Genomic DNA, 24306 nt, shown 5'->3' with positions numbered 1-24306 from the left:
ACTAGGCCATTAACACATGCAAACAAGATGTAAGGAGGGGGGACCAACCCCCTATTTTGGTCCTCAAAACCAGGTTTTTGCCACTGAAAATCCCCTAGATTTCAGTAGTTAAAAGGCCAAAAAGAAGTTGTTTGAAAAGCTGTAAGAGATGGCACAACTCTTAGCAAGTAAGCAATAAAGGAGGGTGAACAGCCCCTAACTCCAAGAAGGACTTAAACCAACATTTTAAACACTTAAAAAAAAAAGGTTTTTATAGTTGACAACTAGGCCAAAACAACATGCAAAAGTGGCCCAAACTAGTGTACAAAAACAAGCTTAAAAGGGGTAAATGCTTACCCTTGAAGCACAACAGCTAAACAAGCAACTTTTGAGCCAAAACCAGCTTTTTGAGTCCAAACAAAGCCTTCAAGAACCTCAGCTCCAAGGTAGTGGTGTTCGGCTAAGGGGGTTATGTGCAAAAATGCAAAGAAAACTCACTTTCAAGCAATTTAGAGAGAGAGAGAGAGAGAGAGAGAGAGTGAAAGTGAAATTTTGTCTCAAATTTTAGAACCCTCAAATAGGGGGAGGGAGCTCCCCTTATATAGAACAAGCCAGCAAAAAGCTTGCTTTATCTCTCCATACACATGGAGGATGTATTCAGTGACCAACAGCTGGCTCAAAAGATCTGAAAATATCTGAAAAAGGAGAAAATTGGCCGTCGGCCACTTCGGCCACCTCTCCTAGCCGACCGACCACTTCAAGTGGCTGGCAAGAAGGAAAAGTGGCCGGCAAGGCCCTGCTCCCCTCCAAGCAAGAGGCACCAAGGTTTGGCCCAAAAACAAGGCCAAAACACAAAGGGTTAAGAGGCTCAAAGACAAGGCACTCAGCCGAGAACTTCGGGTGCTCAAACCAAGCACAAACATGCACAATCATCGCGCGCACAAACGATGACATCTAAGTCTTAAGGTTGGTCAAAAATGAGGTGTCTACACCGCCAAGTTGAGGATGCGGATGATTGTAAAGAGTACATTGCTCTTTCTTTTGTTGTGATCTTTTTGTAAGCCAATGGCTAATGTGTTTGGGTCTGAGAGACCATTTTATGTAACCGGACTATTGCCTTGGAACTTGTAAACCCCTTGAGGGCCTTATTCGTTTTGATTTAATGATTTTACATGCTATAGATTCATGTACTAATTTGTCAATGAATATATAATCGCATGTGAAATTACTTTTGTAAAACATTTGGAATCATGTAAGGGAATGAGGTTAATATCTCATTTTGGAAGGATTATTGTTATTGTGTAGTGAATGTTTAATTTACATGGGTAGTTTATGTCGAATCATTTTCGGGGCGTTACATGTGTGTAAAGATTATGTTAGTTGTTAGATTAATACTTTTAGATAATATAAGTTAGCTTCTTCATCCTAACAAAGTATCAAATACTTGCCGTCTAATTCAAGTCCCTCTTAGGGAGAGTTGAACCAATGATCTCTCTTTTGAGACTAAGACCTTAGGAGAATCACATTAGCTAACTAGGTTAGGCATAATCGGTTGTTTTTTTTTGTTTTTTGTTTTGTTTTGTTTTGTTTTTTTGTAGAGTTACAATAATTTGTGATTAAAAAATGATGTTATGCATTTTGTTATAATATTACGTATTTTTTTATGCGAAATTGGCCAATAAGTCCCATATTTTGAACTTATAATTCATATAGTCTCATATTTTTTCTTTTGATCTGTTTAGTCCTTTTGGATGTGTAATAACTTATTTGACTGCCACATTAAAGTATCACATTTGGAAAAAAGCACACTAAAGAATTTTTTAGTGTCACCTCATACCCGCCACATTAGAGTATCACATTAAGAGTTTTTAATTATTTTAGAGTGTCATATCATACCCGCCACGTTGAAGTGTCATATGCCACGTTTGGAAAAAGTATACTAAGAAATTTTTAATTTTTTTAGAATGTCACATCATACTCGTAACGTTGTCACATTTGAAAAAAAAGATACTAAAGAGTTTTTTTTTTTTTTTTTTTTTTTTTTTTTTTTTTTTTTTTTGTGAAGCATCACATCATACTAGCCACGATGTCACAAAAAGAAAAAGTACACTAAGGAGTTTTTATTTTTTTTGTAGTAAAAGTTTTGGAGTGTCAAATCATACTCGCCACGTTGTCATATTTAGGAAAAGTACACTAAGAAGTTTTATCATACTCGCCATGTTGGAGTGCCATATGTCACGTTTAGGAAAAGTACACTAGGAGTTTTTAATTTTTTTTAGAGTGTCACATCATATCTGCTATGTTGTCACGTTTGAGAAAAGTACACTAAGAAATTTTTATTTTTTTTGAAGTGTCACATCATACCCATCACGTTGTCATATTTGAGAAAAGTACACAAAAAAGTTTTTATTTTTTTTAAGTAAAAGTTTTGGAGTGTCACATCATACCCGCATTTTGTTACATTTAGAAAAAGTACACTAAGGAGTTTCTATTTTTTTTTTTTGGAGTGTCACATTAATATCTACCACATTGGAGTATTACATCATACCTGTCACATTAATAAAAGGGTATAGTTGTCCCCCAAAACACTCTCAAAATAAAAAATAAGACCACACGGAAAGAAACTCTCCACTAATAGGATTTAACAAATCAATAGAAAAAACTTGAGACTCATTGGAGTACTTGTTTGTGAGATGAGATTTATTGGTAAATATCTATTTCTTTAGCTAAATATTTTCTAACAAAAAAATGTGTAACATTAGCATAAAATGTATAACTTCATTTTTGAATAACAAATTATCGTAACTCTAGCAAAAAAAAAAAAAATGTAATATTTATCACAAAAATGCATAACACAACTACAAAAATGAAATTACATAACAAGGGTGCATTCGCATATGATACACACTTTTTGAGGGGTGTATATGACAAAATTATTTGAAAGTAGAATTAAAAGTCTTGTCCTTGTTATGGAATATTTTGAAAAGTAAATTTTTTTTATTAACTTTTTTTTTTCTAAAAACGTATATAAAAAAAAATAATGTCATCTAAGTAAATTAATAAATTAACTTTTTTTAGTTTTCCCAAAAAGGCCATAAAGTCCAGATTCTCTCCAGGCTCTCTCTCCGGTTGTTCTTGCGAGGGACTACTCAAATAGAACCACGTCACCCCGCAAAGAAATGAATGACTCAGATTTGGACGGTTAAACAAAAAAATTTCAAAACACACCCACATTGAATTTCATTCCCTTTTTCTCTAACAATCCTTTTCTCTCTCTTTCCCTCACTGACACACGCATACGTCTCACATCCCACCACTCACTCTCTCTGTCTCTCTCTCTCTCTCATTTCTAATAAAAAATTAAAAAAATTATTTTAATCTTTTTCATTTTATTTTCATAATATATATATATATATAATTTTTAATATAAAATTTTAATTTTATAAAATTAATATCATTAAAAATATACCTTTAAAATGAGACTAATATTAAATATATTTAATAAAATTTTAAAATAAATAAAAAGATTATGTTTTCAAATTATTATTTTTTTAATATAAAAATTAATTTGATGAAATAAACACACAAAAATCATATATTTTTGAAATTCTCAAAAACAATCTTCATTCCAAACAAAATCATATGAAAATAATGACTTTTAATTTAATTTTATTAACCAAATGAGTTTATAATTTTTTTTAAAGGAAATAAAAAAAATCCTATATTTGATTTACACCTATGCAAAAATTGAAGGAAAATTTACCCATAAATCCTATTTTGTGTAAAGTTGAATCATTTAATCCTAAGAGTTTTCTTATGCACCATTTAGTCTCCTTTTATTCGATAATGTTTGCTAATTATTACAACCCTCTTGCCTTGCCTCTTATTTAAGACTTTTGTCCTCTATCCAAATATCTCGAATTCCAGTATTACCGCACCATATCTCGGCAATACCGTAATCATCTCGACAATTTGACTCGTCCACGTGGCACCTCGGCCAACACCTCAACGACACCTCGGCCGCGTGGTACGACCTCGAAAATACATCCCCACAAAAAATTATAAATGAAATCTGACATATAATACTAGATAAAGCATGCACATAGTCATTGTAGAAGATAAGTAAAAAAATATTATAAATAATTACGTATACCTTTATAAAGGAAATTCACGATAAGAATTACGTCAGCTTTTTTAAAATAAAATTTTAACTAAATAGGTCTTTAACTAATTAATAATACTTATGGACTTATATTTTATTTATATAATCATCTCATGGATCAAATAGATTTGAATTAAATATTTTATAAATTTAATCGACAGTTTAAGAATTTAATAGACTGAGTCGAGAATTCAAAAACTAAATAAATTTAATAATAATTTAAGAATATAAACTGCGATAAACTCTTAAATTTATTGTTGGTGTGATGTCAAAGACAAAGGGAAATGTTACTATGGAAATATGTGAACTTAGCAGATCTTTTGAGTATGTATGTATAATTAATAACTTAGTTTTATGTCTTTTTCAAAAAGTCAATTTTTCAAACAACCCCTAAAGTAGCCCAGGTAGTGTTACATGTTTGAGAAAAGTCTATATAAGTATAGTATTCCCTCTCTTTTCTCTACCATTCCCACCTTTGAAGCTCCTCTCCTCTGATATTCCTACTTTGTAAGTCACCTCTCTCTCTCTCTCTCTCTCTCTCTCTCGCGGCAAGCAAGAAAAGCTTTTCACTTCTACAAGTCAAGGTAGTCAGTTCACCTCTCATTCATCCTAACTTTGTATTTAAATTATAGATTTAGATAAAAAAATTAGAAAGAAGAAATATATATGTATATATATAAATCATTCATATTTATTTCATTTTTCTTTTTAAATTTATATCTAAATCTATGATCCAAATAAAACATAAATATGTCTAATCATTCATGCATCACAAATACACATGCACATAGTTTTCCTTGATGACTTTTCAAATTGCAATCATGAATATTAGAGAAGTTTGATCAGGGCAATAAAGAAAAAATTTCATTTTAAATGTGTTATATGCTCAATTATGACTTCTTTAGTCTGTAATTATGACTTAATTGACTGTAGTAATAACTCATTGTGACTGGATTTTTTTTTTTTTTAACGACTCATTGATGTATTGGTTTTGAGCTAGTTGTGATTTTTGTTCTAATTATATCTAAAGTGGTGAGAGAAATCTACAACATGCATTCTTAAAAAAGTACATTTGAAAAAATGTTACGAGTTTTTGTTATAAAAATTATAAATTTTCATGGTGTTGTGATAAAGTTATGGATAATGAATTTATAGTGTGCACCATAAGATTATGAATGATGAAGTTAACACTTTAGTAATTTTGTTATGATATTTTATAATGAAAAATGGTTATATCAAATGTATACAATGTACACCCCATTGTAACATACCTTGAGTGACAATTTGGTAAGAATCTATTGTGCTGCTTTGATTATAATTGAAATAACTTAATTATGAGGCAAAATAATATCAAAATCACAATATTATAACTTGTATATAGCATACCAAAAACAAAATGTTTATTATAAAATTTCTCACAAAAAATGTCAAGTACGGATTCTTTAGAATAATTTTTCTTAAAGTGATGTATTATATAACTGCAATTTTTACTATTAGGATGGATATTGGCTCATGTGGGTTTAAGAGCTTTTCCCCCAATTTTTACTATAGATTTTTGAATTTTTAACACTCACAATAGTCCCCTCTTCTTTCAATCCTCCTCTCTTATTGTTGTGGATCTTCTTCTTCTTCAACTCTGGCTTTCGACAGTGACCGATCTACAAGAATGCAATGACAGAGTTGAACAACAAAAACAAACACAATGGCGATAAGAATGGCAACGAAGGGGCAAAGCTTCTTCTTTTTTTTTTTTTTATATGGATATTTTATTTTTCAAATCACATCTCTGAGTAGATTAGTAATTTTCACATATTGTTGCAAATTCTTTAACAATTTTTGTACTTTATTGTTATAGTTTCCATATGTTTTCGTATTTTAGTCCTTTTTTGTTTTTCTTTTGTTCAGTATGATATTAACTTTTATTTTAATATAAATGCTTTATAACTTTTTCTCAAAACAAAAAAAAAAAAAAAAAAAACAAACAAACAAAACATTAGCACATATGTGCATATCTGATATACATTTAATGTCTGGGAACTTTTAAATAAGTTAATTTTTTTTTTATCTTTAGTGATTTTTTTTTTTCAAAATCATGTTAACTTTTTTTAATATTTTTAAAACTTTTTTGGTCTATCTTATATAAACGAATCTAAAAATAAAATATTTCAAAAAAAAAAATTTAAAAAGCCAAAATAAATCAAAAAAACTATTTTTTGCTTGTTTATCTTTTCTAAATGTTTTTTCAAATATTTAATTTTCTGGTTTGTCTTGTCAAATAAAATTTAAAAGTATAAAACTTTTTAAATATCTTTAAAAAATTCACTAAAAACAAAAATAAACCAAAAAAAAAACTACACAAAAAAACCCCCAAAATGACAATAACATTTCAATAATTATACATAAATAATTATTTTAAACTTATCAACATTCATTAGATGTTATGTACACACCACAGTTTGCAATGAATTATAACTTCAAAATCTCTCCCCCTCTCTCTTATGTGCAATAGCTATCTGCTTTGTGTGTTGAATTGGCTACAGATTCTGGAGGACACCCCATGTGAAAGGGGTGATCCTCATGTCAACAATGGAAGGCCACCAACCTCATGTCAACAATGGAAGGCCACCAACCATGTCAAAAGTCAAAGAATGAGGGCTCTCCCACCTACTCCTTTGTGTATAAATAGAGACGGGAGGGAGAGGATATAGATATCAGATGTGGAGCTGAGAGGTGTGAGTTGAGAGCAAAGAGAGAGAGAATTACAGAGAGTGTTGTAATTCACCATTTTGTTCAATATAGTGAATCCGCTGCCCGTGGACGTAGGCGACTTGCCGAACCACGTTAAAACTTGTGTGTTATTGCTTGTTTGAGTTCCCTGGTGTGCCCCCGATCCTCAACAATTGGTATCAGAGCTCGGGTTGCGAAAAATCGAATTTTTCCCGAAAGTGCCCAGATTTCGAAGTGCTCAAAATCCACTTTTGACCATACCAGGAGGAAGAACTCCCCGAGAGGAGTCCAAAACAGCAAAAACAGAGCCCAGAAGCCTTCACACGCGCTCTCACGCGCTCTCTGAACAAAGCGCGTCAGCCCCAGTCTCACCACGCGCCACCACGCGCCGTTCAGGCAACCGGCGCGTGATCCCAGTCTCATCCACGCGCCACACGCGCGTCTCCAGGGAGAAGACGAGCCACGTGGCGCCACGTCAGTGCCGCGTCATCCGCCACATCATCCGCCACGTCATCGCCACGCGTCCGACAGTCAGGCCACGTGTCAGCCACGTGTCAGCCACGTGTCAGCCACGTGTCAGCCCAGTCAGCCTGAGCCGCTGACCAGCCGCGTTGACCAGCCGTCAAGCCGTTGACCGCGCCGCCGATCCTCCGTTGACCGCGCCGCCTGTGCCGTTGACCGAGCCGTTGACCAGCCGTTGACGGGGGAAATTATCCGGTGCATCTCAGCGCCCCAGATTCTGCAGATCTGACCCGTCCAAAGTATTTTTGCCAGATCGGAGCCATTCGGAGTCCGTTTTTGACGATCCAATAGTGCTTCCCAACTATTTGGAGTATTCCGGACACATCTGTACGGTCAGTTTTTTGAATTGAAGTTTCTAAAAAATGGCAGAATCTAGAGCATCCGAGTCCGTAAGTAATCCAGCCAGTACAAGCACTTCTAGGCATTGGACCCCGGTGTCCCATGCCAAGTTCGAGGTAGAGAAGTTCGATGGAAGCAGCAACTTCGGCATGTGGAGATGCGAAGTTAAGGATATGCTTGTCCAAATGAACCTGCACTTCACTCTGGGAGACAAACCAGATGACATGGACGAGATAGAATGGGAGAGGGTGAATCTCCTGGCCTGTAGTTCCATCCGACTTTGCCTTGCAAAAGAGGAGAAGTATGCCTTTACAGAATATGATATTGCGAAGAAGCTTTGGAAGGCGCTGGAAGATAAGTTCATGACAAAGAGCATTGAGAACCGGCTCTACTTGAGGAAGAGGTTGTTTCGTTTCGACTACGTTAAAGGTATTTCGATGAACGAACACCTAAATAACTTCAACAAAATTATTACGGATTTGAAGAATTTGGATGATCATGTTGGTGATGAAGATAAAGCACTGTTATTGTTAAATTCCTTGCCTGACTCGTATGATCATCTCACTACTACTTTACTGTACGGTAAAGAGAAGATCAAGTATATTGATGTTGCAAACGCCTTGGTGAACAATGAGTTCAGAAGGAAAGATAAGTCTGCAAACAGGGACTCAACATCCGAGGCATTAACAGTCAGAGGCAGAACAAATAACAGAAGAAATACAGGGCGAGGAAAGTCTCGCTCAAAATCCAGGGGGAAACCTTCAGACAAAAGACGTCTTGCAAAAGACGAGTGTGCAGCTTGTCGCCAGAAGGGGCATTGGGCAAAAGATTGTCCAAATAAAGACAAGACAGAAGAGAAGGTGAATATTGCACGAGATGGAGATAATGATGAAGGAGGAGCCTTCACAGTTTCATCATATGGCCAGTCGGATGAATGGATAATAGATTCCGGATGTTCATTCCATATGTGTCCTAACAAGCAGTGGTTCTCGAGCTTACGAGAGTTCGATGGAGGAGTTGTGCTGATGGGCAACGACCAAGCTTGCCAGACAAAGGGGATTGGAACAATTAAACTGAAGATCCATGATGGAACAATCAGAATTCTTGAAGATGTACGGTATGTACCAGATCTAACCAAGAATCTCATCTCAGTGGGAGTTTTAGACTCCAAAGGTTACAGAATAACCATGGAAGGTGGAGTCCTTAAAGTTATTCGAGGAGCATTGGTTGTAATGAAGGGTACTCGACAGGGAAATTTATATTTCCTAGATGGCTCTACAGTCACAGGGAGAGTGGCTGTCTCCACCAGTTCCAGCTCAGAAGATGATGCATCAGACACTTCCAAACTTTGGCACATGCGCCTAGGGCATGTCGGTGAGAAGGCTTTACAAGGATTGGTAAAGCAAGGCCTGTTGAAAGGCGCCAAGACGGGGAAGCTTGAGTTCTGCGAGCATTGTGTATTGGGCAAGCAAACAAGAATCAAGTTTGGTACTGCAATTCACCGTACCAAAGGGATTCTAGACTACGTCCACACTGATGTATGGGGTCCTTCCAAGACTGCTTCGTTGGGAGGTAAACACTACTTTGTGTCGTTCATTGATGATTTCTCTAGAAGAGTTTGGATTTATACAATGAAACACAAAGATGAAGTCTTAGACATCTTTCTTACGTGGAAGAAGATGATTGAGACCCAGACAGGCAGACGGATCAAGAAGCTCAGATCTGACAATGGTGGAGAATATACATCAGATCCCTTCTTTGAGGTTTGCCAGAATGCAGGGATAGTGAGACATTTCACAGTTCCTGGAACACCGCAGCAGAATGGAGTTGCAGAACGCATGAACCGCACTTTGGTGGAGAAAGTCCGGTGTATGCTGTCACAGTCTGGATTGAGCAAGGCATTTTGGGGCGAGGCATTGAACTATGCTCGTCATCTTGTCAACAGACTACCTACTGCAGTATTAGATGGGAAGACTCCCATGGAGGTATGGTCAGGAGTCCCAGTTACTGATTATGATCAGTTACGTATCTTTGGATGTCCAGCATATTTTCATGTTACAGAATCTAAGTTGGATCCAAGAGCCAAGAAAGCCATCTTATTGGGCTTCGGTGACGGTGTCAAGGGATACAGACTGTGGTGCCCTGAATCAAAGAAAGTTCTCATCAGAAGAGACGTTACCTTTGATGAGTCTGCAATGCTGAAGCAATCAGATCCTCAACAGAATGAGGAAGCATTGAAGAAGTCAGTGCAGGTGGAGTTTGAGACTCCAACAAAGACTAGTCAGCCAATCAACCATCCTGAAGAAGTCTCAGAGGATAGCTCTGAAGAGAGTTCAGATGAAAATGAAGATCCAGAGGCTCCGCATCAATCAGAACCCATTGCAATCAGGAAAGGGAAAAGGGTGACTAAGAAACCCAGTTGGATGACCGATATGGTAGCCTATGCACTTCCAATCATTGAAGACAATATTCCTTGCACTTTCAAAGAAGCCGTGCATAATGTAGAAAGTGTCAAATGGAAGGAGGCTATGGATGAAGAGATCGGGTCACTTCACAAGAACCAGACTTGGGAGTTGGTGCAACTTCCAAAAGGCAAGAAAGCAATTGGGTGTAAGTGGGTTTACACCAAGAAGGAAGGCATTCCAGGCAGAGACAACATCAGATTCAAAGCTAGATTGGTAGCTAAAGGCTATGCTCAGAAGGAAGGAATAGACTACAATGAGGTATTCTCACCTGTTGTGAAGCACACGTCTATTCGCATCTTGTTAGCTTTGGTTGCACAGTTTGATCTCGAGCTCGCCCAACTCGACGTCAAAACTGCCTTCTTACATGGAGATCTTGAAGAGGAGATATACATGTCCCAGCCAGATGGTTTCAAAATTGCTGGAAAAGAGAATTGGGCCTGTAAGCTGAACAAATCGTTGTACGGATTGAAGCAATCCCCGAGACAGTGGTACAAGCGATTTGATCGGTTCATGATAGAGACAGAATACACAAGAAGTCAATTTGATCATTGTGTATATTTCCGTAAGCTTCCCGACGGTTCCTTCATCTATTTGCTCTTATATGTAGATGATATGCTGATTGCATCTACGAGCAAGGTGGAGATTGACAAACTCAAGGCACAGTTAGCAAGGGAGTTTGAAATGAAGGATTTGGGAGAAGCAAAGAAAGTTCTTGGCATGGAGATCAAGAGAGACAGGAAGAAGGGCACGGTTTGTCTGACACAAACCCAGTATCTGAAAAAGGTGTTAGACAGATTTGGCATCAATGGGAAAACCAAAGCTGTAAGTACACCATTGGCCTCTCATTTCAAGCTTAGTGCCTCGTTGTCTCCACGCACAGAAGAAGAACGGAAGCATATGGCACAGGTTCCATATGCAAATGCAGTTGGTGCATTAATGTATGCTATGGTTTGTACACGGCCTGACATCTCGCATGCTGTGAGTATGGTAAGCAGGTATATGCATGATCCAGGAAAAGATCACTGGCAGGCAGTGAAATGGATCCTAAGGTACATACATGGCACGGTCAATCTGGGATTGAAGTTCGAGAGAGATAACCGACTCGGGCAGAATTTGGAAGGATATGTGGACTCAGATTATGCTGGTGACTTAGACAAACGCCGGTCAACAACAGGGTATTTATTTACGCTTGCTAAAGGGCCGGTAAGTTGGAGGTCAACGCTTCAGTCAACGGTGGCTTTGTCTACTACAGAGGCAGAGTACATGGCAGTAACGGAAGCCTTTAAGGAAGCTATTTGGCTACATGGGTTGATTAAAGACTTGGGAATTGTTCAGAAGCACGTTGAGGTGTTTTGTGACAGTCAGAGTGCCATTTGTTTGGCAAAGAACCAGGTTCATCATGCCCGCACCAAGCACATTGATGTCCGTTTCCATTTCATCCGAGAAATTGTGAATGAAGGGGATATTCTGCTTCAAAAGATTGGTACTGCAGATAATCCGGCCGATATGCTCACAAAGGTAGTTTCTGGGATCAAGTTCCAACATTGTTTGGACTTGGTCAACATCTCTCGGAACTGAGCACCTTCGGGTGCATGGCAGTGTTGATCGATCACTATGTTGGATAAGAGAATCCTCGCCAAGGTGGAGATTTGTTGAATTGGCTACAGATTCTGGAGGACACCCCATGTGAAAGGGGTGATCCTCATGTCAACAATGGAAGGCCACCAACCTCATGTCAACAATGGAAGGCCACCAACCATGTCAAAAGTCAAAGAATGAGGGCTCTCCCACCTACTCCTTTGTGTATAAATAGAGACGGGAGGGAGAGGATATAGATATCAGATGTGGAGCTGAGAGGTGTGAGTTGAGAGCAAAGAGAGAGAGAATTACAGAGAGTGTTGTAATTCACCATTTTGTTCAATATAGTGAATTCGCTGCCCGTGGACGTAGGCGACTTGCCGAACCACGTTAAAACTTGTGTGTTATTGCTTGTTTGAGTTCCCTGGTGTGCCCCCGATCCTCAACATTGTGTTCATTTTAATTACTTAATTAGGTAATGTTAAGATCATCAAATGTTTGTATCAAATTTACTTATTAAACATCATTCATGCATTGTCGCAATCTATTAAAAATATCTATTATTTCACTCTTTATATAATGGCTCGTAAGTAGCACCTTACAGGTCATTCATGATGCAATGCAATGAAAGACAAGATTTATTCGCCAATGCATTAGTGAGGTAAGGCAAGGGAAGCAAGGGATGTACCCGCAAAATTATAGAATTCACTCTTTATATCTATGCTTGTATATTTTTGGAAAATTGCAATTCAGGGTGATTTTGAAATATAATTACAAATAAGTGACAAAGTTTATACATGTTAATAATTAAAAACAATTTTTTTTATTAAAAATCTGTGATAATTTTCTAAAACTATCACTAATCCGCAATTTCTATTATATTTTTGTGCAACTGGCATAAAAATATATAAAATTCTCTATTCTTTTTACGGTTAAAGAGTTTTTTTGCTATGTCAAATAATAGAATCCCATAATTCATAAAGAAAATTGCTAAATTCACAACTTTATAATCTTATCCAAAGTCATATTTTTCACAACATGGCGCCTAAAATTTAAATTGTGAATATTGAAATCAACCATCTAAATTCTAATTAATATTTTCATTTTATAAATTGTTATAGAACAAAGCTCATTAAACATTGTATGTGATTATTTGAGAACGATTTAAAACAAACAAAAAATAATCTGATTCGGAAAGTATCTAAAATAAAAATTTATCAAGTACTTTCTAATTTATGTCATATAAATGCAGACGTCTAAAAAAGGAGTTGAGAACTTGAAAAAACAAGAAAATGTGGAAGCTGAAGGTTGCAGAAGGTCATGGACCATACTTGTTTAGTACCAACAAATATATTGGTCGACAAATTTGGGAGTTTGAACCTAATGCAGGATCACCAGAAGAGCGAGCAGCAGTTGAAGAAGCACGAGAAGAATATAAAAAGAAATCCAAACAAAATCGAGCTCGGGCTTTGCCTTGCTCTGATCTTCTGATGCGAATGCAGGTGAACACATACAACCATTGCATGACCAAATAAATATAAATATGCAGCTAGCATAAGCATATCATTCAACAAGTTCACAGTCATGTTTCCCACTTGTAAGAAAATCAAATAGTATCTTAATGATTTTCGCTTGTCAAATTAACACATAGATCTCTCAAATCACTCTGCATCGTACCTAAAAACTTTTCATTTTCTAATAATTCTAAAGACCAGTAAAAAAAAATCCAAAAAATGGATGGGTTTCTCTCCAGTGCACTGGAATGTGACAAACTTTTTCAATTGTTCACCAACTTTACATGTATTTTGATCTTCAATCCATAGCTTAAAAAGGAAAACAACAATATCGACCTAAGCATACCACCGGTGAGAGTAGGGGAGAAAGAAGAAGTGACCTATGAGGCGGCAACAATTGCTTTGAGGAAAGCTATTCGGTTAAATCGCGCCATACAAGCAAGAGATGGGCATTGGCCCGCTGAAAATGCAGGACCGATGTTTTTTACACCACCCCTAGTAAGCGTTCACTCCTGTTTCGTTGGGTTTTCGTTTTCTGTTTTCTATTTTCATTTTGCAGAAAACACAACAAAACCAATACCAATTGAACAATGTTTCACATTTATATATAGAATTACTAATCAAATTTTCACCTAAGTGTTGGTAATGCAATATAACTAATGCAGATCATTATCCTATACATAAGTGGAGCAATTAATACTATCCTAACATGGGAACACAAAAAGGAGTTGGTTCGCTATCTCTATCTTCATCAAGTATGTATTACTCAAGATCCAAACACAACCTTAATGTTCAATATCAAAGTCATTAATGAACTATAAATCTAAAATGTGGCAAATGTTTGTATTATGCAGAATGATGATGGCGGATGGGGATTTTACATAGAGGGTCACAGCACCATGATTGGCTCAGCACTTAGCTACGTTGCTCTACGTTTGCTCGGAGAAGGGCCTGATGGTGGACAAGATGGGGCAATGACAAAAGCCCGGAAATGGATACTTGATAATGGCGGTGCGACAGGGATACCTTCTTGGGGGAAGACTTATCTATCGGTAAAATTAATACAATCTCATTAGTAAAAAGAAAGTAATATTTGTCACCAGATACATATTATCATTTTTTCACCTCCTATGTGGATCCATAAAATACCATGTAATTATAGGATTCATAATAGGGTAAATTACACTAACAGTCCCTGTAGTTTGGAACTTGTGTCACTTTAGTTCCTGACTTTTTAATTATGACGCATTTAACCCTAAATTTTGAATCTTATTCCAAATAAGGACAATTAAATATATTTCAAGGGCGAAGTCATCATACAACTTATTTTGTGTTGTTAGCTTGTATGTAGTTTGAAATGTAATGGCCTTTTTTTAATGAATAATGTTGAAACTTTTTTAGTTATAAAGTTTTGTTTGGTTCGGTTTTTAGAATCTATTTTTGGAAAAAATTTCTAAGAAACTAAAAATTAAATTGGTGAAAAAAATTAAAAACACATTATTTTTATATAATTTTATCTTCTAAAAAGGTAAAAATAATTTTTTAAAATAATTTTTTCGATATTTATTTTTGTTAAATTAGTTTTTAATTTTTCAAAAGTCAAATATGGCGACAACTTTGATATCATTATTAAACCAATTCATTAAATCCAAAAAATCCAAAACTAAAAACATTTCATATATTAAACATATCAATTACACATTAAAAGTTTAATAACCGCTCATTACATGATAACCATCTAAAAATATTTATATACAACTATCTATTACATGATAACTAGGGCTGCAAACGAACCAAAATGAGCCGAGCTTTGCTGAGGTCGAGCTCTGCTCGTTTACTTGTCGAGCTCGTTTATTGAGCTCGAGCTCGACTCGATAAGAAACTGAGCTCGAGCTCGGCTCGGCTCGGCTCGTTAACATTAATGAAACTTGAGCTCGACTCGGCTCAATAATTTTTTTAAATATTATTTATATTATTTAATATATAAATAATGTATTTATATTATTATTTATATATTTATATATTATTTAATATATAAATAATATATTTATTATATAACTTAAATAAAGGTAAACGAGCTAACCTTAACGAGCCGAGCTTATGCGAGCTCGAGCTCGGTTTATTTACTAAATGAGCTTAATAGTCGAGCTCGAGCTTGTTCATAAACAGTTCGGTTCATTTGCAACCCTAATGATAACTATCCAAAAATATTAACAAAAACAACCCCACATTACATGATCATCATTCAAACACATACTAAAAATTAATTTGATAAAAAAAATGTAAAAGATTTATCATTTTTATATAATTTTATCTTTAGTGGATAGAAATAATTTTTAAAAATTTTAAAATATTTTTTTTGACATTTATTTTTGCCAAACTAGTTTGTATTTTATCAAATTGACGACATTGACTTGAAATTGATTAATGGTATCTTCAATTGTCCTTATTTAAAATGAGATTCAAATTCATGATTAAATGTATTACAATTAAAAAGTAAAGGATCAAAGTGAATCAAATCCCAAATTATAAGGACTGTTAGTGTAATTTGCCCTTCATAATATTTAGAAATTGTTATATATCACCCAACAAAGTTACGTAACCAAAAAAATACCAAAAGTGCCCAAATCTTAAATGTGTGGATCAAATACCAAAAGTGCCCAAATCTTAAATGTGTGGTCAAATTCATTATGTCTACCAATTTAAATCTAAACCACATATTATAATTCTACATTTTTTTTTTTTTTATGGTCACAAAGTATTTCTATACATCACCAAGTGGGTTCCACAGTTTTTTACCTACACCATGCTATATGTATACATGGCATTTATTGTGTCAGATGCATGTAGGATGTTAAAAATAATAGTGACATCTATCCAGTGATATATAACCGTGGATATCTCTATCACTAAACCGATTTCAGTCGTGCTATAAGTTTTTAAATTGTTTTTTTCTCCATTTTCTACAGGTGTTGGGAGCGTATGAATGGGCCGGATGCAACCCACTGCCCCCAGAATTCTGGCTTTTCCCTTCATTTTTGCCTTATCATCCAGGTGACTAAAAGGGAAATTTATTTCCTATATTTTATCATTTTGTATTCGTTGTTTTAAACAAAAGTTATAGGAGTATCCTTTACTTGAAGAAAATATGTAAAACATTCTACATTCTCGTACTTGAAACTCTCAATTTAATGACCTATTAAAATGATCAAACCTAACATTTATACACAATCTAAGTCTGGCTCTCGTCTGGACATCTGTACTTGTTTTACTAATGATCATTAAACCAGTTACAAAGTTTCCACATTAAATAATTTGCAAGGTTACTAATTAAGATTAGGTAGTTTAAATGACTGAATTTCGTGCCAACCATCAAATGAATAAATTTATATCTTCTTGTTTGGTCTAAGCCTAACTCTATTCTTCTGCAAAATTAAGCAAAAATGTGGTGTTACTGTCGCACGACTTACATGCCCATGTCATACCTGTACGGGAGGAAATATCATGGGCCGATCACCGATCTTGTCAAGTCATTAAGACTAGAAATTCACCCAAAGCCATATGAGGAGATAAACTGGAATAAAGCGCGCCATGACTGCTGCAAGGTTAGGGAAATCTACTATTATTGCAATTATGATATGGAACTGAATTTTTGAACATGTTCAATCCTAATGAAGCCTATATATACTAAATTGTAAAATGCAGGAGGATCTCTACTATCATCATACCTTCATACAAGATCTCCTTTGGGATGGTCTTCATTATCTAAGTGAGCCGATCATGAACTATTGGCCCTTCAACAAGATAAGAGAGAGAGCCATCCGAAAAACAGTCAAGTACATGCGTTATGGAGCAGAGAGTAGCAGATACATTACCATAGGATGTGTCGAAAAGGCGAGTAACACAAACAAAATCAAATGGGTTATCGGTTTCGAAACTCTTCTGATTGGAAGTGTGAAACAAGTCTAATGTGTTTTTGTTACAGAGTTTGCAAATGATGTGTTGGTGGGCGGAGAACCCTGATGGCGATGAGTTCAAGCATCATCTTGCCCGAATTCCTGATTATTTGTGGCTTGCTGAAGATGGAATGAAAATGCAGGTTTATATCATAAAAACCTATAACTTACGATAATAGTTTCTTACTAAGACATAAGCAATCTCATCCCTATTTTCTGAGAGGTTTTGTGAGTTGAACCTGCGCCACTAGAAACGCAAATGACAAACCTTACAGTTACGCCAAATCTCCCTTTATAATTTGAAAACAGGATATTTTTGTTAATTACTTTGTTGAATTGCAGAGTTTTGGCAGCCAATTATGGGACACTACTTTCGCCACTCAGGCAATTATAGCAAGTAATATGGCTGACGAATATGGGGATTCTCTTAAGAAGGCACATGTTTACATAAAAGAATCACAGGTTTCTTCTTATCAAAAAAACAAAAAAAACATGATTTTTGTGTTTGCGCACGCAAAATGTATGCAACGACTTCATTTCACTCATTAACATTGTATGTTCTTCAAATTTGAAGATCCAAAAAAATCCAGCTGGGGATTTCGAGAGCATGTATCGTTGCCTTACTAAAGGAGCATGGACTTTCTCTGATCAAGATCACGGTTGGGGAGTCTCGGACTGCACAGCTGAATCACTGAAGGTAATCTTGCTTTATGTTACAACTATATAACAATTCAATGGTAATTAGCAATTTGGGGTTGTCAGACCCCACTTTAGCGGGAATCTAATGCATTGAGTTGTTCATTTTGAAGTTGTCATAACCAAATTTTCCCATTTCTTTGCAGTGTCTACTAACATTTTCGCAAATGCCTACCGAAATTGTAGGGAAAAAAGCTGACAATGAGAGTTTATATGATGCAGTGAATGTCCTTCTATTCTTACAGGTACAACATACATATTATATTTGATTTTTGACAATGAAGATCATATACAACTCTAATGCATAGAGACAGACACATGACTCAGACAGCAATATATATATATATATTTTTAATTTTTTTTTTACACCTTTTTCTTCACGTAGAGTCCTAAAAGTGGTGGATTTGCTGTTTGGGAGCCACCAGTTCCACTAACTGCTTTCCAGGTAAACACTTAGCATTGATTGTAAGAGCTTGTATCATTTTTACTTACCCTTTAAGCTTTGGAAATCCACCAATGTATGAATAATTATTTAGAAGACTAGGAGACTAAACGACCTTCAGCACAATGTATTCAAAAAGTACTCCATGCTTATTCTGGTACACTTGCTAAGGTCCTATTTCTAGTGGAGATACCATAAGATGGTTTGAGAACTAATCCCAATTAATTTACGACCTTGAAACTGCCTCAAAATAAATCATTTGGGGGTTCCTCGCTCGAGCGTTTAACAAAGTGCATAATCAACTCCAACATCCCACTAGATAAACCAATTTGATTAAACCAATTATTTGTGTGCACGTACTTTGAGACTTGACATAAATCAAAACCAAACAATTCAAGTACTTTTTGCATTGGAAGGCAATACATATGATGCTTTGACTGTGTCTTTAAGCTTGGCTATGCTAGCTTGTACCTTTAGCAGCATGGACCTGTATGTTGATATATCTTGCTTCTTTGAAATCAAATTAAATTTCCTAACTTGAATCCACTTGGACATCTAAAACTAAGTACAAAACAATTATAAATTACATAGGTTTTGTCTAAGGGATTGATAAATCCAACTAGAACAGGATTCTAATACTAACAACGCGGTGTATCGTACATAGAGAATACACAAATGCTCCCTCAAGACTGGTTTAAGCCATAGTTTGACCTGAGTCACCTAGGGTATAATAACAAGGAGTCGGTAGCCCATTCCCCCAAACGCCACCCCAAAGAGAAGAATTCATCTCCTCGTGGTCACCAATCCACATGGGAGTAAGCCACCAACCACCAGGATACTACTCTGGTAATTTGTATCATTTTACACCCAAACAAGTCCTCTTCGTAGTTTACAGGAACCCGACTTTTTAACATTTAATATGAAACAATGATTTTTACTATCACATTTCTCTTTATGTAGATGTTCAATCCTTCAGAAGTTTTTGCTGACATTATGGTCGAGATGGAGTAAGTTTTAATTTAGTTCATTATCATTAAAATATTTTTCACACCATGGATAGCTTATATTAACCTCGGTCAATTGGTTGTCTAGACATGTGGACTGCACTGCATCTATAATCTATGCTCTATTGTTCTTCAAACGTTTACATCCAACGCATCGAGAGAAAGAAATCGAAATTTCAGTGGCAAAAGCAATAGGTTTCCTTGAGCGGAGACAGTTTCCCAATGGTTCTTGGTGAGTTAGTTTCACTTCTAAATTTATATATATGTAGACATTAAAAAGAAAATTAAAAATGAAGAGCTGTGGCAATTGGAATTGATGTGTTCAATGACATGAGCAGGTATGGCTATTGGGGAATTTGTTTCATCTATGGAACATTTTTTGTGCTGCAAGGGTTAGTTTCAGCTGGAAAGACTTATAGCAATAGCCAAGCAGTTCGTAGAGGCATTGAATTTTTGCTTTCAATACAAAATGAAGAGGGAGGTTGGGGAGAGAGCTTGGAATCATGCCCTTCTATGGTAACTTCCATAACTAAGTTTTGTGTTCAATTATAGACTTGGCTCTAACACCTAATTAAACTGTGTTGACGAGTTCCAATTCCAAACTGGGCACAACAATATATATATATTAGAAAAAGAAAAAGAAAAATTCTACCCAACAATAATGTGAGAAATGATAGAACTATTCCAAATGCTCTGTTTTTTCCAAAGTTTTATGTTTTACTCATTTCGATGATTTTTATGCATGAAAAAGAAATATCAACCACTAGAAGGAAACAGAACAAATCTAGTACAAACATCATGGGCTATGTTGGGTCTTATTTATGGTGGACAGGTTAGTATCAATTTCGAGAGTCATATCATGAAGCATATAAGTTAGTTAACATACCTATATACAATTGTCTTATATTAAAGTTTTTTTTATCCATTTCTTATTAACTAGGCTGAGAGAGATCCAACACCTTTACATAGAGCAGCAAAGCTATTGATCAATGCACAGATGGAAGATGGTGATTTTCCACAACAGGTAATTTACCTTGGAAACACTTCTGTGTGTCCCAAAATGGTTCATACATTTTGGAAGAAATGACACAGTTGAGTCAATTGAGTTCACAAAGTTGTTAGTTCTTTTAGAATTTATGGTTTTATTATTTCAAAAAGTTATGTTCTTCAAAGATTATAACTTCCTAACCATGGAAATTCCCCTCACAGGAAATCACTGGAGTCGTCATGAAGAATTGTATGCTACATTATGGACAATACAGGAACATTTTCCCAATGTGGGCACTTGGAGAGTACTGCAAGCGTGTTAAATTCCAGATGGGAAAAAAGTAAAATAAAAAAAAAATAAGGATTAGTCTCTATGCATTAATTTGTTGCCTTAGTTTCTATCGTGATCCTAAGTTTGTTCAAGACATTTGACTAGCACAGTTTCCCTACTCTTTGTTTTGTCAAGTAATAGACTATGAAGTTGCTTTTGTACCCGCGCTTTAATTTGATAATTTGAAGCTAAGCTTCTATCCAAATTCTCTTTCGCATCTAAAAGTTCAGATTAAAAGCTAATGCAAATGCAATTCTCAGTTTCATGACTAGCTACAACACTAGAACTGACTCAAAAATTGTAGGACCCAACTTTAAGTAAATAACAGACTAATCATATCTCCAAGATGTTGCAATTTGTTTGTCTCTCATTCTTAATATCCAGAAGATAAAAATCAAAATGCTTCCAAAATTTTAATCTAAAGCAAAGATGTTTGATTATCGCATAAAATCATTCACAATGACTTTGGTCAGATTGTTCAGATCCAGGACTTTTTATCTTTATTTTCCTATTATCTTTTTATCTCCAACTCCGCCAACTCCTCCACCTCACATTTCAGCACCCTAAATTACCAACCAAACCATCCAATGACTCCACTTTTACTTTGTAAGTGGATCAAAAATCAACAGCAGAGTATCATTGGCCAGTCTATTTCAGTGTATAATGTGTTATACATACATATGTATAAACTATAAAGGTAGAGGATTAACTAACTTAATCCTCTCTCTAACACCTTAAGCCACTAATTCGACATGGCATTATAGGAGGCAAAAAAAATTCTTGTGTTCAAACCACTCCGCTAATTCAGAGATGACATCGATGTACTCATTTTTTTTTTCCTACTTAAAATGGAGTGTATCAAATTCAGATTTCATAGATCATAAATTCTTCAGTTCACTATGTAAATTATCTGTATGTATAGCAAAAGAGCTATGAGATTGATGAAATTTACTTGATCTGTTGAAGATTGTCATCGTACTTGGAATCGCGTGTATCAATTTCACTTGCTGATTTGCACTTCTCTCTCGGCTTTCGAGTTTAATAGTAATCGCATCGAATTAGTGCTTTTTAGAGAGAGAGAGAGAGAGAGAGAGAGAGAGTTTTAGAGAGAGAAAGAGAGAGTTTTAGAGAGAGAAAGGAGAAGAACCTGGAGGAGAGAGAGTCATTCAAGCCTCGAAATGCAGATGGAAGTGCCATTGTTGATGCAGAGAGAGAGAGAGAGAGAGAGAGAATGGGAGAGAGTTCACACTTCGCATTGAGAGAGTTCGAAGATTTCAAATTCCGATCTATTTATATGGGCAATGTGAGAGGATATTAATTCATGAGCCCACGAATTGATTTGGACCGGGCTGAAATCAGATCTTTGGTATGCTTGCCCGAGCCCAATCTTTTTGTATTATTTATTTATTTATTTATTATTATTATTATTAGAGGGTTGCATTCATGTCTAAAAGTTAGACCAACTTTCTAAATTCAGTGCCATCATTGGATCTAGAAAATAAATCTAAAAAGTAAACTTGTATATCATTTTCTTTATTATTATTATTATTATTATTATTATTATGTTTTTTGTGGGGTAGTTGATGGTTTCCAAATTTAAGTTAGAGTTAAGTAAGGCTATAATTTTTTTTTTTTATCGGAATAAAATATTTCATTCAAGAAAGTCAAACGGCACTTACAAGAGTTTATCCAACCCCAAACTTACACCAAACAAAGTGAAAATAAAGCAAGAAGCACAAAGGAAGAAAGCTATGAAAATATTCAGACATACATTTCGTACTCGTGCTCGTACTGTGAAGCAGAGCCGATTATAAAAGTTTGATAATAGAGTATGTTTGAGATAAATCATAGATCCCAACTACAAAAAGGGTAAGCATAACAAATCCACACAGATGGACTCTAAGAAACCAAACAAACCCAGAAACATCAAACTAACAGTAGGAAAAAAGAAAAAACAAAAGGAAACAACTCAAGACTAACGCTAAACAACAAATCAAAAACAAACCCACAACCAAACAAAAAACCGGCAATGACAGCAGTGAATTTGGCGATGGAGAAGGTGAGGGAGAAGAGACGGTGAAGGCGGCGGATCCATGAAAGCTACTCCCAGAGTGAATAGATGGGAGAAAGAAACACCTTACAAAGGAGGGAGATTGTGAAAAACCAAAGCTTCTAAGTTATTGGAAAGCAAAGTAAGGAAAGGAAAGAGAAAAAGAGGGGTAAGGAGAGGGGAGAGGAGGCCGGAGGCCGCCGGAACCCCCTCTCTCACTGCCGGCAGCCACAAGCTCTGAAAACCCTAGAGAAAGAAAAGTTTAGAGAGAGAAACTCTCAAACTAGTTTTTTTGCCCTTTTGGCTATAAAATGTTATTACATAACTATCACTATCAACCCTCTAAAACTCACACAACTATAATTACACAACTATCTTATTTATACATAAAAAATAAGAGAAATTGTAGTTCCATAAAATTATTAAAACAATACACATAATGAACTTTTAATGGGTCATATATATAAAACTACAAATGCTAAGTTGAATCATCAAACCACTAGTTTTTGGACTAACCCAATATATGTGGCCCATAAATGTTATTTATAATTGGTATTTTGTGAAAAATAAAATAGAGTTTTGAACAAGATTGTTAAATTTTAACATTTTGAATATTATTACATACTGGTTTGGTAACCAACTAAAAAAGTCATAAAAAACTTAGAAAGTCATAAAGTTAAAAAGTCACTAAAAAGTTAAAAAATTAAAAATTATACAAAAAGTGAAAGATTTCATTTCTTTTCTACTTTTTGCAAGATTTTTTTTTCCATAAAAAACCAAAAAAATATTTTTTTTTATCTCTTATTTTAGCCAAAAAATTAAAAAAATTTTATATGAAAATAGTCTATTCCTAAACCTTTGGTCTTGATTTGCCATTTTGACAATTCAACCTAGAGATTATTTGTCACGACCCGAACCCGTCCCTCTGGGTTAAGGCCATAACCGGCCAGTAATCACGAGACTACCTATGGCGTTAAACCAAATAAGACAAAACTCATCAGAGTAAAAGGGGCCAAACGGAAGCAATTTTAAAACTTTGTCCATAGAGCCGTGCTTATATGCACATCATAACATTCCAGACATACATATGTTAATAACTCACTACAGAAAGTATAGTAACATAAGTACTGTACAGACAGGATCATTTAAATCTAAGTCAGCCAAGCAAAACTACATACAGACGTATTCAAAACTTCACCAACCTGACAAAATGTAAATACATAACAAAAGGGCGAAGACGGGTCTCGTGCTTGAGACACAAGGGCTGACTCTCTCAAAACCTTAGTTGTTCCGTACAGACTTCACTGAGGCTGGGTCTGGACTTCTCTTGGCTCACCTACAAACACATGAATGAGCATGAGTGAAAGCCCAGTGAATAATATCAAATCAAATACAGAAGTTACATAACAATGTAGAACAACATGTTCCAAACGGCCTTGGACCCAATTCATATTTCTATTTAACAGATATATATAACTATACGAAATTCAATTCAAGTGACTGTAGTTCCAAACATTCTGGCCTTTGGCCCATTCAGATTTCCATTCATGTCAA

The 24306-nt window shown here is 35.4% G+C and overlaps 1 protein-coding gene across 9 annotated transcripts; it reads left to right on the top strand.

Annotated features, from left to right (window-relative positions):
• Window positions 1-4571: 4571 nt before the first annotated feature.
• Window positions 4572-20907, top strand: LOC114294874 (dammarenediol II synthase). 9 transcript variants are annotated; one of them, XM_082886385.1, is made up of 20 exons: window positions 4612-4725; window positions 12377-12433; window positions 13025-13274; window positions 13596-13784; window positions 13952-14041; window positions 14141-14338; window positions 16256-16340; window positions 16725-16891; window positions 16992-17180; window positions 17272-17385; window positions 17585-17704; window positions 17817-17939; window positions 18085-18183; window positions 18324-18383; window positions 19341-19387; window positions 19473-19616; window positions 19723-19900; window positions 20136-20216; window positions 20325-20408; window positions 20594-20907. In XM_082886385.1, the coding sequence occupies exons 3-20, from the start codon at window positions 13065-13067 to the stop codon at window positions 20714-20716; spliced, it is 2301 nt and encodes a 766-aa protein (XP_082742511.1). In that variant the 5' UTR covers window positions 4612-4725; window positions 12377-12433; window positions 13025-13064; the 3' UTR covers window positions 20717-20907. The 9 variants fall into 9 exon arrangements, with proteins under 9 accessions (XP_082742509.1, XP_082742516.1, XP_082742514.1 ...); XM_082886387.1 differs by having other exon boundaries at window positions 4657-4725; window positions 12367-12433; XM_082886383.1 differs by lacking the exon at window positions 12377-12433 and having other exon boundaries at window positions 4572-4725.
• The last annotated feature ends 3399 nt before the right edge of the window (window positions 20908-24306 follow it).

The sequence above is a fragment of the Camellia sinensis genome, chromosome 9, assembly GCF_055761805.1.
Source record: "Camellia sinensis isolate YWXY chromosome 9, ASM5576180v1, whole genome shotgun sequence".
NCBI classification, from domain to species: Eukaryota; Viridiplantae; Streptophyta; class Magnoliopsida; order Ericales; family Theaceae; genus Camellia; species Camellia sinensis.
Note: the sequence above shows the minus strand (reverse complement) of the source record. Positions and strands in the feature narration are given on the sequence as shown.